Source organism: Channa argus, chromosome 10 (genome assembly GCF_033026475.1).
Source record: "Channa argus isolate prfri chromosome 10, Channa argus male v1.0, whole genome shotgun sequence".
In the NCBI taxonomy this organism is placed as follows: domain Eukaryota; kingdom Metazoa; phylum Chordata; class Actinopteri; order Anabantiformes; family Channidae; genus Channa; species Channa argus.
Genome location: NC_090206.1, coordinates 16,480,278 through 16,493,164, shown reverse-complemented (window position 1 = coordinate 16,493,164; position 12,887 = coordinate 16,480,278). Strand labels below are relative to the sequence as shown.

Genomic DNA, 12,887 nt, shown 5'->3' with positions numbered 1-12,887 from the left:
CGCATCATCCATACAGTGGTGGAAAGTAACTGTGCAGTTCTCAGGAAATTATACATTGTTTGTAATTGTTTCTTCCCTGTTTTACTCTAGACTCCTACTTCAATATAATTCAGGGCGATATTTTAGAATACCTTTTACTTTCCATAATTACGTGCATAATTACAACTTTATTTAAAGATACTTTGCAAATAAAAATTAAAATTGAATATTTTAATATTTTGCTACGCCTAAAATACGCACAAGTTAGACAAGTTTTTACTATAATTATTATTATTGGCTCGGGTCTTAAGGGCATTTTTGGACGTATGACTTAAGTCATACACAGTAATTGTACTGTCATATTTCTTCTTTATATATGTGTAAATGTAAATGTAATAGCTCAGTTGTTCTTCCACTACTGCTTCCCTCACATTATCTGATCAAACAACAAAGCTGCAAACACATATCAGCTATTTTATTTTTATACAGGCTATAAGGATTTCAGTTAGTTTTTGTATTTACATGAAATGCAGATAGGAGAAAGGATTTAGTATATTCTGTGAATTATCAATAAATGGTGCAGTGTATACAGTAAAACGAAACACGTGAAAATTACTACAATATGTTGCACAGAATGGGATCGTTTTCGACAATGGAAAAGAAGATTTAGATTTGTTGTCATGTCCCTTTTTTACTTTTATTCTGAAACACACATTTGTATCCTAGCACGAGTTTAATTGACAGTTGTGTCATATTGTCTCATTAGTCTGCAGTTATCGTTAACATTTTAATCTGCGTGTTTTTTTTGTTTGTTTGTTTGTTTTTTTGCCACGTTGCCAATTCGCTACAATGTAACGATTCCACCGAACGTTCTAATATCGGAGCACTGTTACTTGTTCGCTGTTGCTATAGTTACAGTATGGTTACAGCGGAGCCAGTAAAGAAGACATAACCTTCATCAATTTTCATTTAAATCTGACACACGTCTAAGACTATTGGAGACAAAGTTATGCAGTTTTTATCCTTTTTAGCCTGTAATTTTATAAACAACATTTGCTCCTTATAGACCTGTGTAAATATTAAACATTTGCATATTAGCTGAGTGATGTTTCCCTATAATATATTTAAGAGGTAGTATAATACAGATTTTTCTTCATAGGCCTAAGTTAAAAAGATTTGATTGGGTGGGTGCAGAATACAGCAATTTAGCAGTTTGGGGCCTACAGTTTCATATGTGTTACTTCAAAAACTAAGATCTTCAGTGGACATTTGTGAACAGTTTTGGGCTGTGGTTACAATTGTTTGTTTTATTATACGTTTTAACACAAGTGGAAAAAGCTCCATCTTTATTGTCATCCTACCTCTGAATCCGAATTTAACAAAGCAAGTCGAGAATAGAAAACCCAACACGGAGAATTCCGGTCTGTTAGGACTGTAAAGGTCCGAATACTATAACTCCACTCAAACATCCCAATCCTTAAAAATCAATGATTGTTTGGATGATCGAGACTCTTCAATAATCAATGAACACACAAAAAAGCGTGAGGACTAAGATTTAGAATAACGGCATTTGGCGGTCAGGAAGTAGCCTGTTGTTGATCCATGCCCTTTTACTTGTGCTCTTGTTTATTTAAAAATATGCCAGATCAGAGACTTTACAGTTTGTGAGGCCTCTATATTGCTTGCTGCCTGTGTGTACACAATCTGCTCGCTTTTCCTCCGGCGATTAATCTAAATAAATCCCTGTAAATCCCTCTCCTCGCCCTCCCTTTCTGTTTTTCTGTGTGTCCTTCAAAATCAGAACACGGGGGGAAAATGACTCAGTCAACATGTCTTTTTGTTGAACTTCTCGCTACACATCAATACTCTCATTTCTAACCTCATATGACACCCTGATTCCATCCCCAGCCCCTTGTACGGTTAACACCCTGCATTGTTATGGCCTCAATGAAACAATGGAGGTGGGACAGAGGGCGGAAGGATGTGGCTGAATGCCTCAGCATAAACCCATGGAAAAGAGTCTGCAGTAACACTTTCCGCCAGTGTGCTTTGAAAAGAAACCAGTAGCCTACTGTAACCTCCAACTTTCTATGGGGATGTAGGCCTCGCTTTTCCCATATTCTGCAAAGATGTGCGCGTAGTCATGTGTCCTTACTTTCTGATGTACAGTAAACAGACGAATTGCCTTTTCAACGTACTATTGATATTAAGTATATCGATGTTTTTTTCATTTCAAACTAGGATAAAACATGTGTGTTGAATCCAAATGGGGGCGCGCACACCCCTCACTGAGAGAGCGCATCGAGCAGATCCCCAGCATAAAATGTTTGTGTTTTTATAGCTAATGTAGCGGATGTGGCCAGATAGCTAGTTTACAGAGCTGCTCGACTCCATTTTGCCATTTGCGTAGAGGCTATAAGTAAATACCCTTTTGTATGTCCAAGAGCCACTGGAAACCACAGAGAAAACCGCAGATATATCTTTTTAACCGACGTGTCAAAGCAGCAGTCATCATAAACTATAAAACTTCCGGAAAAACTACACAAAGTAAAACCAATTGTGTTGATGAACATGATTCCTTTGAAAGACTATCAATAAAGGTAACATTGGTATGCGTAAGAAATCTAAATTATAATTTCATACATATCTGACAGCATAATTTTTGCACAATCTACTCTTCCCTTTCATTTCAGTTTCATACGTCAGTGCCTGTATTTTGAAGGGGACGGGAACAATATTCCGGTTCCATTTCAGCTTGACTCTCAGCTCGCTGCCTAACGGAGTCACAGTCGTGAAAGTGGCGGAGGCGGACATTGTTGTGGTAACAGTCCGGCTCCAGAGGATGAGCACAAATGATGCACTTATTTTGAGCGGATAAAGGACGGAGTACACTTTGATTTTATTTTTCTATCCGAAGAATTCATCGTTTCTTCCAAAAATCTGCTGCACGACACGACTCCAGCCATCGGGGAACTGGGTTCATTCAGCCCAGGCGAGCGGAACATAGTCTGATGAAATGATGCCAGCAACGTAAAAATCATAACATTTGCAGGTTTAATCCAAGTCTGCTAGATTAAACCTCCGTGGATCGACAGGCCCTTTGTACATACAGAAGAATACAGAAAAGCTCTTCATGCGCCTGTTGCCTTCAAATACTGAGGGATGAGGTAAAATAAGGCCAGTTATATTCCTGGAGGCCTTTGGTGAACACAGTCTGTTGTTGAGATGATGGCAGATTGAGTTTAATGGGGGTTTGTGATGCGTTTTCATACACGACCTCATTAAGGCATTTTCCAAGAACAATACGAGTAAAGTCACAGGTCAATGAAGGAAGCCATCTAAAGATACCACGTTTCTAGTTTGATTTGGCCTCAAGTGGTGTAGTTATTGTATACATAACATCTGGAAAACACTGGATGAAGATAAACACTGGATGAAGATGAAGATGAGAATGTGATGACTCTGTAGTAAGCTTTGGAGCATACGGCTACATCTCAGCGGTTTTAATAGATTCTCAGGTACCATCCAGGGCTATTTTTTAAATAAAAATGGGTAGCGAAGGCGAGATAATAAATAGAGAACTGTCAAAGATGTCTGATGAGGATTTGCTGGCGTGCTCCAAAGAGGAGCTGGTGAGTCGGTTGCGTAAAGAGGAGTCGGAGAAAATATCAGCTCTCATCCAGCGAGGACGGCTTATAAAAGAGGTAAATAAACAGCTGCAGGGACACCTCCTCGAAATCAGGGAACTGAAAGTCATCAATCAGCGCCTGCAGGAGGAAAACGTGGAGCTTCGGGACCTGTGCTGCTTCCTGGACGATGACCGGCTCAAAGTGAAGAAGCTGGCGAGGGAATGGCAGCTGTTTGGGCATCACGCAGCCAAAGTGATGCGGGAGGACCTAGGCGGGTACTTGAAAAAGCTTGCTGACCTGGAGCGCCTGCAGGACGGGCTTGTGAAGGAGAATTTGGACCTGAAGGAGCTGTGCCTGGTGCTGGAAGAGGAGTGTGTCAGCAGGAGTGACTCCAGCCCCGGCGGGTCCACCGAGCTCAATTTACCCTGCATGGTGGCCCGGGACCTGGGAGACGGAAGCTCAAGCACTGGAAGTGTGGGAAGCCCAGACCAGCTTCATCTAGTGTGCTCACCCGATGACTGATGACAGGTTTGTGTCAGCAGTCAGGGGTTCTCCGACCTAAGTAAAGAAGATGTACACAAGGAGTGATGTGACTGACAGAATGGAGACAAGGAAGCTTAGTCAGATAATTCAAATTAAACTGGTGCAAAGGCATTCGAGATTTGTGTGCCACTAGTTTTTGTCATGACAAACATTTTAGGACTTTTTCAGGACTTTGCAAAGACATTTAATAGATGTTTGCGAGATGATAGTGTATTTCAAATTTTAAGTGTTTTTCTAGCAATTCTTCTGTTTTTGGAAAACTCTCCTTTTTCAGTGATCTATTGTTGGAAAAAAAAAATGGGACCAAAAAAATGGGTCATATATAAATGTATCTCATGCACTGGACTAGCCTACACTGGTAGAAGCCTTTTTACTATTGCACTGGACAGCGTAATCATGAATCTTTAAATCCCAGATCTAAAGATTCGTTTTAATCCAGTTTTGAGCCATATTTAGTCCTCTGAAACCCAATACCACTGAAATAGATGAGTTGTAATTAAAAAAAGGAAATAGTAAACTATTTGATATTTGCTTTTGCTAGATGCTCAATAATGTGTAATATTTTACGCACTCAATTCCTCAGGACAGGATTGGAGTGTCATATGTGCATGATGATTGTCACAATTTGTACAGGCCTGTGAACCAGTTTGATGTAAAGCCCCTTCAGGTTTACTGTGAGTGGGGTTGCTGCAGATAACATGACATTTAAGCCCGGGCAGACCCAGCACACTTAAGGTTTTAGATCAGACATGATACATGTCCTTAGACTTCACTCAGAGCTGAACTGAATATGTTCCTTCACTTTTTTAACCCAGCTGGAAACTCTTTGTATCAAACTTGAATGTCTACGAGTTTTAATGATTTTCATTATATTCTATTCAAACCAACTTGTTTAAATTCACTTATGACATTTTTATTACATTGTTGTTGTCAATGTTCAATTAGCATATGACTAAGTTTGTTTAAGTTGGTGATAGTCAGCACTCTGTTCTGTTACTCATATTTTGTATTTGCCCTGTACATTAGGGATTATCTTAACTTTGACCCTTCTTTATCTTGATTTATTTCTAATACTAGCATTACTAACTGATTTCAGTTAAAATCATGGACAATGAACATGGATTAGAAAAGATTTATTTTGTTGTTATCTGTTTATCGGTGGGCTATGCTCGTAGTGCATCGAAAAGCTTTAAATACAGTGGGTATGACACTTTATACTGGTCTGACCTTTCTTTATAGCATATTTGACTCTGCAGAAACAAGAATTTACATTTACATGACACAGAATGATGACTGATTTCTGCACTTGTTGTTTTGCCCTTCATGTCGGACCTGACTGAGCTTGATTGATGCTCTTCTCATACAGAGGTGGTAGAAGTACACCAACTCAATTCTGAAGAAAAAGTGCAAGTATTTGCCTGACAACATGCCTTACTACAAGTACTGCCACTTCAAATTTAGTTGTTTACAAAATACAGATACAAAAGCAAATAATTCAAAAAGATAACAATTTAAAAATGAGAGCCAAAGAAACCCTTCAACTCACTGTGAAACAAAAACAGCTCATCTGGCAAAACTGAGCTGGCCATATTTGAGCAGATTTTAATCAACCGATATACTGGCAATAGGTTCATCTATTACAACACATCATAATTTATTAATTTCCTTTTGTGTTAAGAATCAGCAAAAAGCAAATAGAAACTAAAGCTTTAAATTTAATGTAGCGGAGTACAGAATATTTTCCTCCAAGTTGCATGGGAGTAAAAGTAAAATGCCTAAATACTCCAGCAAAGTACAAGTATATTATAATTGTACCTAAGCACAGTACTCGACTATATGTACTTTGTTCCGGCTATGCCTTTATGGTATGGAGACTACTTTTTTGGGATGTTCAACAGTTTTTTGGGGGAATATTTAATTGCATAGTCTAGAGAGCTGAAGAGAGCAGTAATGCTTTTAACCACTTACTGATGCACAGATGTCCTTTGACAGCCACATATACACTTTTTTCTGCCATATGCTCTTAGTCTCATTCTCTTTCCATCACTGTCTCTCGCTCTAACCCCGTTTCAGCAGAGTGATCCAATGCCCACTGAGCCATGTATGTATTAGCAGGAGATTCAGTTCATTTTTGGAAAATAGAAGAACAGAGAACCCAGTGAGAGACACAGTCATCACTGGAGTTTGTCACTATACATTGTTGCCATCACAGTGAGTGTCAGTGAAACGTCTGCAGTTTATTGTTGTTTCCATGAAAAATGTCTGATTGTAACAAATGTCCAAAAAATTATATGGCAAAGTTAAATGAAGCTCTTTAAAAGAGTCTTCAATTAGCCTGTCTTATCTGATCAGCAGCCCAAAATTAGCTTTACATTTAAAATAGAAAAGCCTCACTTTGGAAAAGCTGCAACCAGAGAATAACAGTTTTTTCCTTGGAAAAATGCATGATACAATAAATCTATTTTAAAAACTAGTTAGTTATAAACTACATGCGGTATTCCTACAGTAATTAAATTCCTTTTTGGGTTATTCTGGTGTCATTGTGTTAACTCATTAACAAATGCTGACATTTCTGTTGCTTTTTTGATAAATTTTAGTCTAATCCCATCATCTTGTTCCATCAATACATATTCCACACTCTTATCAATGTTTGTTCTTTATCGTCTTTAAAATAGTACAGCTTTAACAAGTGATAAAAGTAAGGCACTGCCCAACAAATCAGTTCATTTCACAGAGAAAAAAAAACATTATCAAAAATATATTACATTCTCAATAATAAATATATGATAATAGAAACACCAACTCCTATGGCCCAGCCTTAGTGCCAAATAATCTGCATAGACAGTATTAGGGTTCATACAAACATATGGACCATTATTTGTAAGTACTCTTATTTCCCTTAGTGCAGACATTTATAATGTGTTGCATAAGATGACAAAAATTTTAGGAAGTCACAAAATGCAACATTATTTTTTAGATAATATATTCTGCATGCTGTTTATCAATAAAACGTAAAACATTAATTTCAACTCATAGCTTTTACAGTTAGGAACATAAGGTCTATCTATTCATGTTAAATCTAAAAGAGTGTAACATTGATATCCTGATAATGCCACTAATAATAAAGTAGAAAATACTACTTTCTATAAAATGAAATGAAGCAGATGCAAATAACTCATTCTGAAATGGTTATTACAATCTTTGCACTCTCTCTCATTTTTCCCAGTGATGTTTTTTTGTCCCACATGCTATGGCTGCATCGTAACAAATGTTAGTGTTTTGCCAGGATGACAGGCCTTTCAGTCACAGTGTGAGGATGGTCGGGGAGTGCAGGGAGTGATCTGACTGGTCACCACTGCTGCTGCTGCGGCGGTGAGCTATCCCACAAGGCTGTGGAGCTTGAGACTGCTGGACATGTCCCTGATGTGATGTAGCATGAGATGTGATGGAGGTGTTGCTGTCTAAAGACGGAGAGGGATAGGTGAAAACCATACCAGGTGTGAAAGGCATGAGAGAGGGAGTAGATGTGAGAACTGGGGTGTGGAGTGACTCTGATTCAGTGGCAACAGCAAAGGCAGTTGATGTTACAGGCTTGGTAGGGATGGTTATCTTTGGTTTGGGTTTCTCCATCTTTGTTGGCAGTTGGGTCGACCGTCCAGGTCTGCTGGAGTTATCTGGTTCCATTTTGATGCCTCCCAGTGAGGATATGGATGGATGTGAGTCAGAATCAGAATCAGAGTCCTCTATTTTACAAATTGGACGGTGAGCTTCAAAAACCAGTTCAAGCCGATCTTTCTCCTTTTGTAATTGAGCAATTTCCTTCTGTAAACGTGACTTTTCATCTTCCAGTTGCTCTGTCTCCTACAGCAATAAGAAAGACAAAATGAAAATTGATGTTAACTGTCTAATGGTTGATAGAGACTAATACCTTGTATTTCAAGCATTAATGTTATGGCATTTTGTACAATGCTCACTCACATTTTGCAAAGAGTCTGTCAGCTCCCGACGGCGATTGCGACATTTTGCTGCTGCCAATTTATTCCGCTCCCTTCTTATTCTGCGTCTTTCAAACTCTTCCTGGGATAACTGTATTGAGAAGAAAAATAAAAATTATTTAAATAAATAAAGCTGTTAACCCTGACACAGTAAAACAGTTCAACTCCAAGTCTCACTTCATGTTGATTGTGTAAACTCCTCGAGTGAACACGTAATTCCAGCATGTCAAACATGCAGAAGGACATGTAGGCAACATGACACAGGAGAAACACTACCACCATGTGTCTGGTCTGAGTCATCACAGTCTTTATGATTTCGAAATGTCTAAACTTTTGTACCTTTGTAACACCCTAACTCTGACTTCATCCAGTGCCCTACTGAATAATTACAGTCAATCCAGTTTTTCCCGCCCTTTTGATGCGATGACTCAAACTCAGACCCTAGCAGTGACTCAGGTGTGAGTCACAGAACATGACTTGCCCCTGTGAGTCACATGACAATCCACTTCCTGTACCATGTAATTACAACTCAAAAAAAAAAACAAAAAACATATGTGCCAATGACTGCTTGACGAAACTAAAGGTAATGAAAATGATGTTAATTTTTTAAATTAAAGTTGCGTCAAATTGGGTCATTTTAACATCTATTCAATCTTGTGTAAACGTAACATTTCTCTACTAACAAAAGACAGATTTTAAAATGTGTCACATTTGACTGAGTCAGCATCGACTCATAGTAAACACCATTAAAGAACAGTGTACATTTGCCTCTGGAGTTTCATTCCTAAATAGTGTTTATTAATGTTTCAAGATAATCTTACTATTTCTAAACACAGTATATTCATTTGATGTGAAGTCTGGAAGAAATGGCACAGTTGTGTCAGAGAGTTTTACAGGATATTACATACTAGTTAGACAGAAATGATTGAGCCACTGCCCACACCTCACTATCTCTGTCCCGTCTGGGGAAAAGATGATTCCCAAGTGGGCTTTTTTTCATTTTTCCCCCCCTACCTAAGTTATTTTTTTCAAATAGAAAAGAAAGAAATACACAATCATCACTGTTTTCTTAAATTAATTATTATATACCTTATAAAAATTCAAATGTGTTATTGTCTTACATGTTCATCGTTCCTGCGCCTCACTGAGGCTGTAGTGTTTGTGGCTGCCCTTATGACCCCTGGCCTGAGAAGATGTGATTGGGAAGGTGGTGGACACAGGGGCCGTGCCCCTGACAGGGCTGGATAAGGAGGTACTGGTGATCGTGAAGGTCCTGGTGTATGCATAATGGAGGGCTGGACCAACCACTGAAGGTCTTGGTTGGTTGTGATGGCATTGAGGCTTGGTATGAACTGACTGCTGCCTGCCATTGTAAATTTCTGAAAATAAATAATTAAACACTGTTAAATATTGGACAGTTTGGAAGGACTGTAATAGGAGGTGGACATCTAACATCAGAAACAAAACGTATTGTATCTGAAGATATAACTGTGTGATATAAATTCTGTTGATATAAATTAAGTTGAACTTATTGCATACACTTAAAATAGAGTTTAATAGATAACTACACAAATGTGGTAAAAATGATGTGAAATTACCAGTAGTACGTGTTTACTGCATGTAGCTTGAGATTCCCTACTTTTACACTTTAGGCCATATTCAGTTTAACATAAAGAGATAACTAGATAACATTATACACCCCTTAATTGAAAGCGATTACCTGTGGACTCTTTGAATGAAAGTACACCTACCTGCTCTTGTTGAGTAGTTGAAGTGCTGGTGTTACCCAGGGATCCAGAGTTTGACCCAGAGCCGCTGTAATCCGGGTTGCCTCGTCCTTGACTCCCAAAGTTTCGATACATCCTTTTCGTTCAAATGAAAAGAAGTATAGAACCAGATGACGATATATAGCCTTCAAGTTTCACGGAATGACTTTCGGGTAAAGTCTCGTGTGTCAATTCAAACTAAGGGCAAGCCCACCTTATTGCTGCAAGTCGGTCGACTCCAAACAAGTGCGTCTTTGAGGGGGGGTGCAAGGAAGAAAAGATCGCCTTGCCTTTAATAAAATCGCTCTAAAATGCCGGAAAACAACTTACAGTATACTAACCCGGTCTCGGCCACAAATCTAGGAACCAACGTCTGGGAAAGGTTGAGAGATTGTAAACTATTAAAACAGGACCTTGGGTTCACCACGCCCCTCTGTGTTTACGGGAAATAGAGCTGTCTGGAATCTCTCACGAATCTGACCACGTGCCGTGACGCCATTGACCATATATGGTGAGAGTTTCCTCCAGGGAGAAACAACCGGGATTCCTCATCTTCTGAAACTATAGTAGTTTATCTCTGTGTACTCTGGTTTCTAATTCAGCCGTGGAAATAATACAACACTTTCCCTCCCCAATGGAAGTTCTGTCACGTATATAATATTTTGTTAACACTAAACAAACAAATATATTTATAAATATACTAACTTGTAATTATTTTAGTTTTTCTTCAAACGTTTCGAAATTACAGACAGACAGACAGACAAAAACTGCTCCTCAAATACTTTTATATCTTAAGTATTAATCAATGTCATGGTGGCACAGTTGCACATAGAGATATATTATTGGAATAGCTATGAAATAGATTATAAAGTGAGGGCAACGTTGGGTGCATGTGCCTAATTGTGTTGAGGTTCTTGGCAGTCACTCTCACTTTACAAACCACATCAATGTGCACGCATGCCTGTGGAGATGAGTCATTAGTTTGCCACAAAGCTACTCAAATATTTTACCATTCATCTCAACGACTGTTTTTTACTTGCAAGCGCAATATAGCAGCTAGTAAAGATTCAAAAAATGCATGCTGTAGAGTCACTCAACTTAGTCTGTAACAACAGCTGCTGATCTTGCAGTCCCTGGGGACAGGGTTCCTGGCAAGCGCTAAACTCTCCTAGCTTCTGACTTACAGTTACAACCATGTCTCACGTTAATATCAATTCTTCTCTTGAAAAAAAAGCAATACAAATTTTGCCAAGAAAACAAAAGGTTAATTGTAATAAGTTTCAACTCCACTTTTAAATAATATGTTTTATGGATTACATAAAGTGTATATCAAGGTTTCATCTTTATAGACATCAAGACATTAAACTGTGGGCTTCAGTCCCTTCATAACTTATGAATGACAACACAGGCACTGAACAAAAACTGAAACTGCTGGGAGCATGACATTTTACAAGGCTTATACCTGTTGCTCACTGAACCTTTTGACAGCTGACTCTCATATATCACATTTTAACAATATCACGCCCTGTAATAATAAGGACGTGGATGCAGGAGGTTTATTTTTCAGTGGGGTTGATGGTATTATGTAAAATTAAAATGGAATAAAGGTGAGTGTCAGATGACTAAAACCTCAGGAATTTAATGATGACACACTTCACGCTTCATCTCAAAATTTAACATGTCTCAACTTGTTTGCCTCCTTTTCCCCCCCATTACCCCAGAATTAATTTCTTGAATGTTTCTTTTCTCTTTCTCTTTTAACTCAACTTTGACTGGGAAAACTCCTTCTCTTTTAATCAATATATATTTTTTATTTTTAATATTGATAATATCTGAGAATGTGAGTAACTTCTTGTTTTCTGTTTCACTAAATACTTCCCTCCAAAAGTTTTTTTTCTGGGGCGATGAAGGAAGTTTAGATTCCAATGGAATTTACTCACCCTAAAAAAAATAGTTTTTCACATAACTCATCCACACCCAAAGCCACCCACCCACCCACACACTCATCCCACTCACACACTCATCCCACTCACACATCCCACTCACACATCTCAACAGCATCCTTATGCCACATACAGCACATTTACTTGGTTTAGGGGATTGCATTTTATGGTTCATCAAATCATGCTTGTAGTACTATCAGGAAGGTTATCTGATTGCAGTTTATAATATGGCTGTGCCAAGACTATTTGACCCAGACATGGTTAGTTAAGGTCAGTGCATCCTGTACAAATATTATGCCATGTCTACTTTGGTCATATATTAATGAATGGTGTCTATAATTAATTAAAATACAACATTACTGTAAAACAAATATTATTAGTGGTTTGTGAAATGTTTAATATTTGTTTAGAATTGTTTTGTCAGATTTATTTTAATTAGAGACATATTAGCAATACAATGTACACAAATACTTAACCACTGTCCCTTACAGTAAAGGTGAAAAAGTACAGATTGATTGGGCTGTCTCAAACACCCGCTGCATAAAACCAAAAATCACAATAAGACACATTAAATAAAACACTTGCACAGCCAACAAAAGTTGTAGATATCAGCACTGACAACAACAACGGTCAGCATGGCCACTCTGAGCATACTGCAGGTACACAGTCGCATAGGCAGCAAAATATGATATGTGATAAATGCATGCAGAGGTGGTAGAAGTACACAAACTCAATACTAATACAAGTATTGGCCTAAAAAATCCCCACTACCATTTCACATCTTTTACTCAAGTAATAGTACTTAGCAGATCATCTGTATTTTACTCCACTAAGAAAACTATGTATTTTAAACAATACTGATCATGGTAAATATGTACAAAAAATATACAATAATTAACAAAAAAAAGTGTCAAAGATCAATACCACTGTTGAGCTATTATTAACTAAGCTTGTGGGAGTTTCCTGGGTACTCTGGTTTGTATGTGTATGTCTCTGTGTTGGTTCTGTGATGGCAACCTGTCCAGGGGTAAA

The 12,887-nt window shown here is 38.2% G+C and overlaps 2 protein-coding genes across 2 annotated transcripts; one reads left to right on the top strand and one right to left on the bottom strand.

Moving 5' to 3' along the window:
* The first annotated feature begins 2,721 nt into the window (after positions 1–2,721).
* ccdc85b (coiled-coil domain containing 85B) lies at positions 2,722–5,366 on the top strand. The gene has a single exon (XM_067519163.1). The coding sequence runs from the start codon at positions 3,528–3,530 to the stop codon at positions 4,128–4,130; it is 603 nt and encodes a 200-aa protein (XP_067375264.1). The 5' UTR covers positions 2,722–3,527; the 3' UTR covers positions 4,131–5,366.
* Positions 5,367–6,367: 1,001 nt separating this feature from the next.
* Positions 6,368–10,494, bottom strand: fosl1a (FOS like 1, AP-1 transcription factor subunit a). Its single transcript, XM_067519161.1, has 5 exons — positions 10,127–10,494; positions 9,898–10,009; positions 9,268–9,525; positions 8,130–8,237; positions 6,368–8,012 (listed from the first exon to the last, which is right to left on the bottom strand). The coding sequence occupies exons 2-5, from the start codon at positions 10,006–10,008 to the stop codon at positions 7,455–7,457; spliced, it is 1,035 nt and encodes a 344-aa protein (XP_067375262.1). The 5' UTR covers position 10,009; positions 10,127–10,494; the 3' UTR covers positions 6,368–7,454.
* Between the last annotated feature and the right edge of the window lie 2,393 nt (positions 10,495–12,887).

What these genes read in the sequence shown, in the direction of transcription:
- ccdc85b (XM_067519163.1), top strand. Translation starts at nt 3,528, where the DNA reads ATGGGTAGCGAAGGCGAGATAATAAATAGAGAACTGTCAAAGATGTCT.
- fosl1a (XM_067519161.1), bottom strand. Translation starts at nt 10,008, where the DNA reads ATGTATCGAAACTTTGGGAGTCAAGGACGAGGCAACCCGGATTACAGC. An exon ending in CAACTACTCAACAAGAGCAG is followed by an intron (nt 9,526 to 9,897) that starts GTAGGTGTACTT and finishes ATTTATTTTCAG; the next exon opens with AAATTTACAATGGCAGGCAG. An exon ending in TGACAGACTCTTTGCAAAAT is followed by an intron (nt 8,013 to 8,129) that starts GTGAGTGAGCAT and finishes TTATTGCTGTAG; the next exon opens with GAGACAGAGCAACTGGAAGA.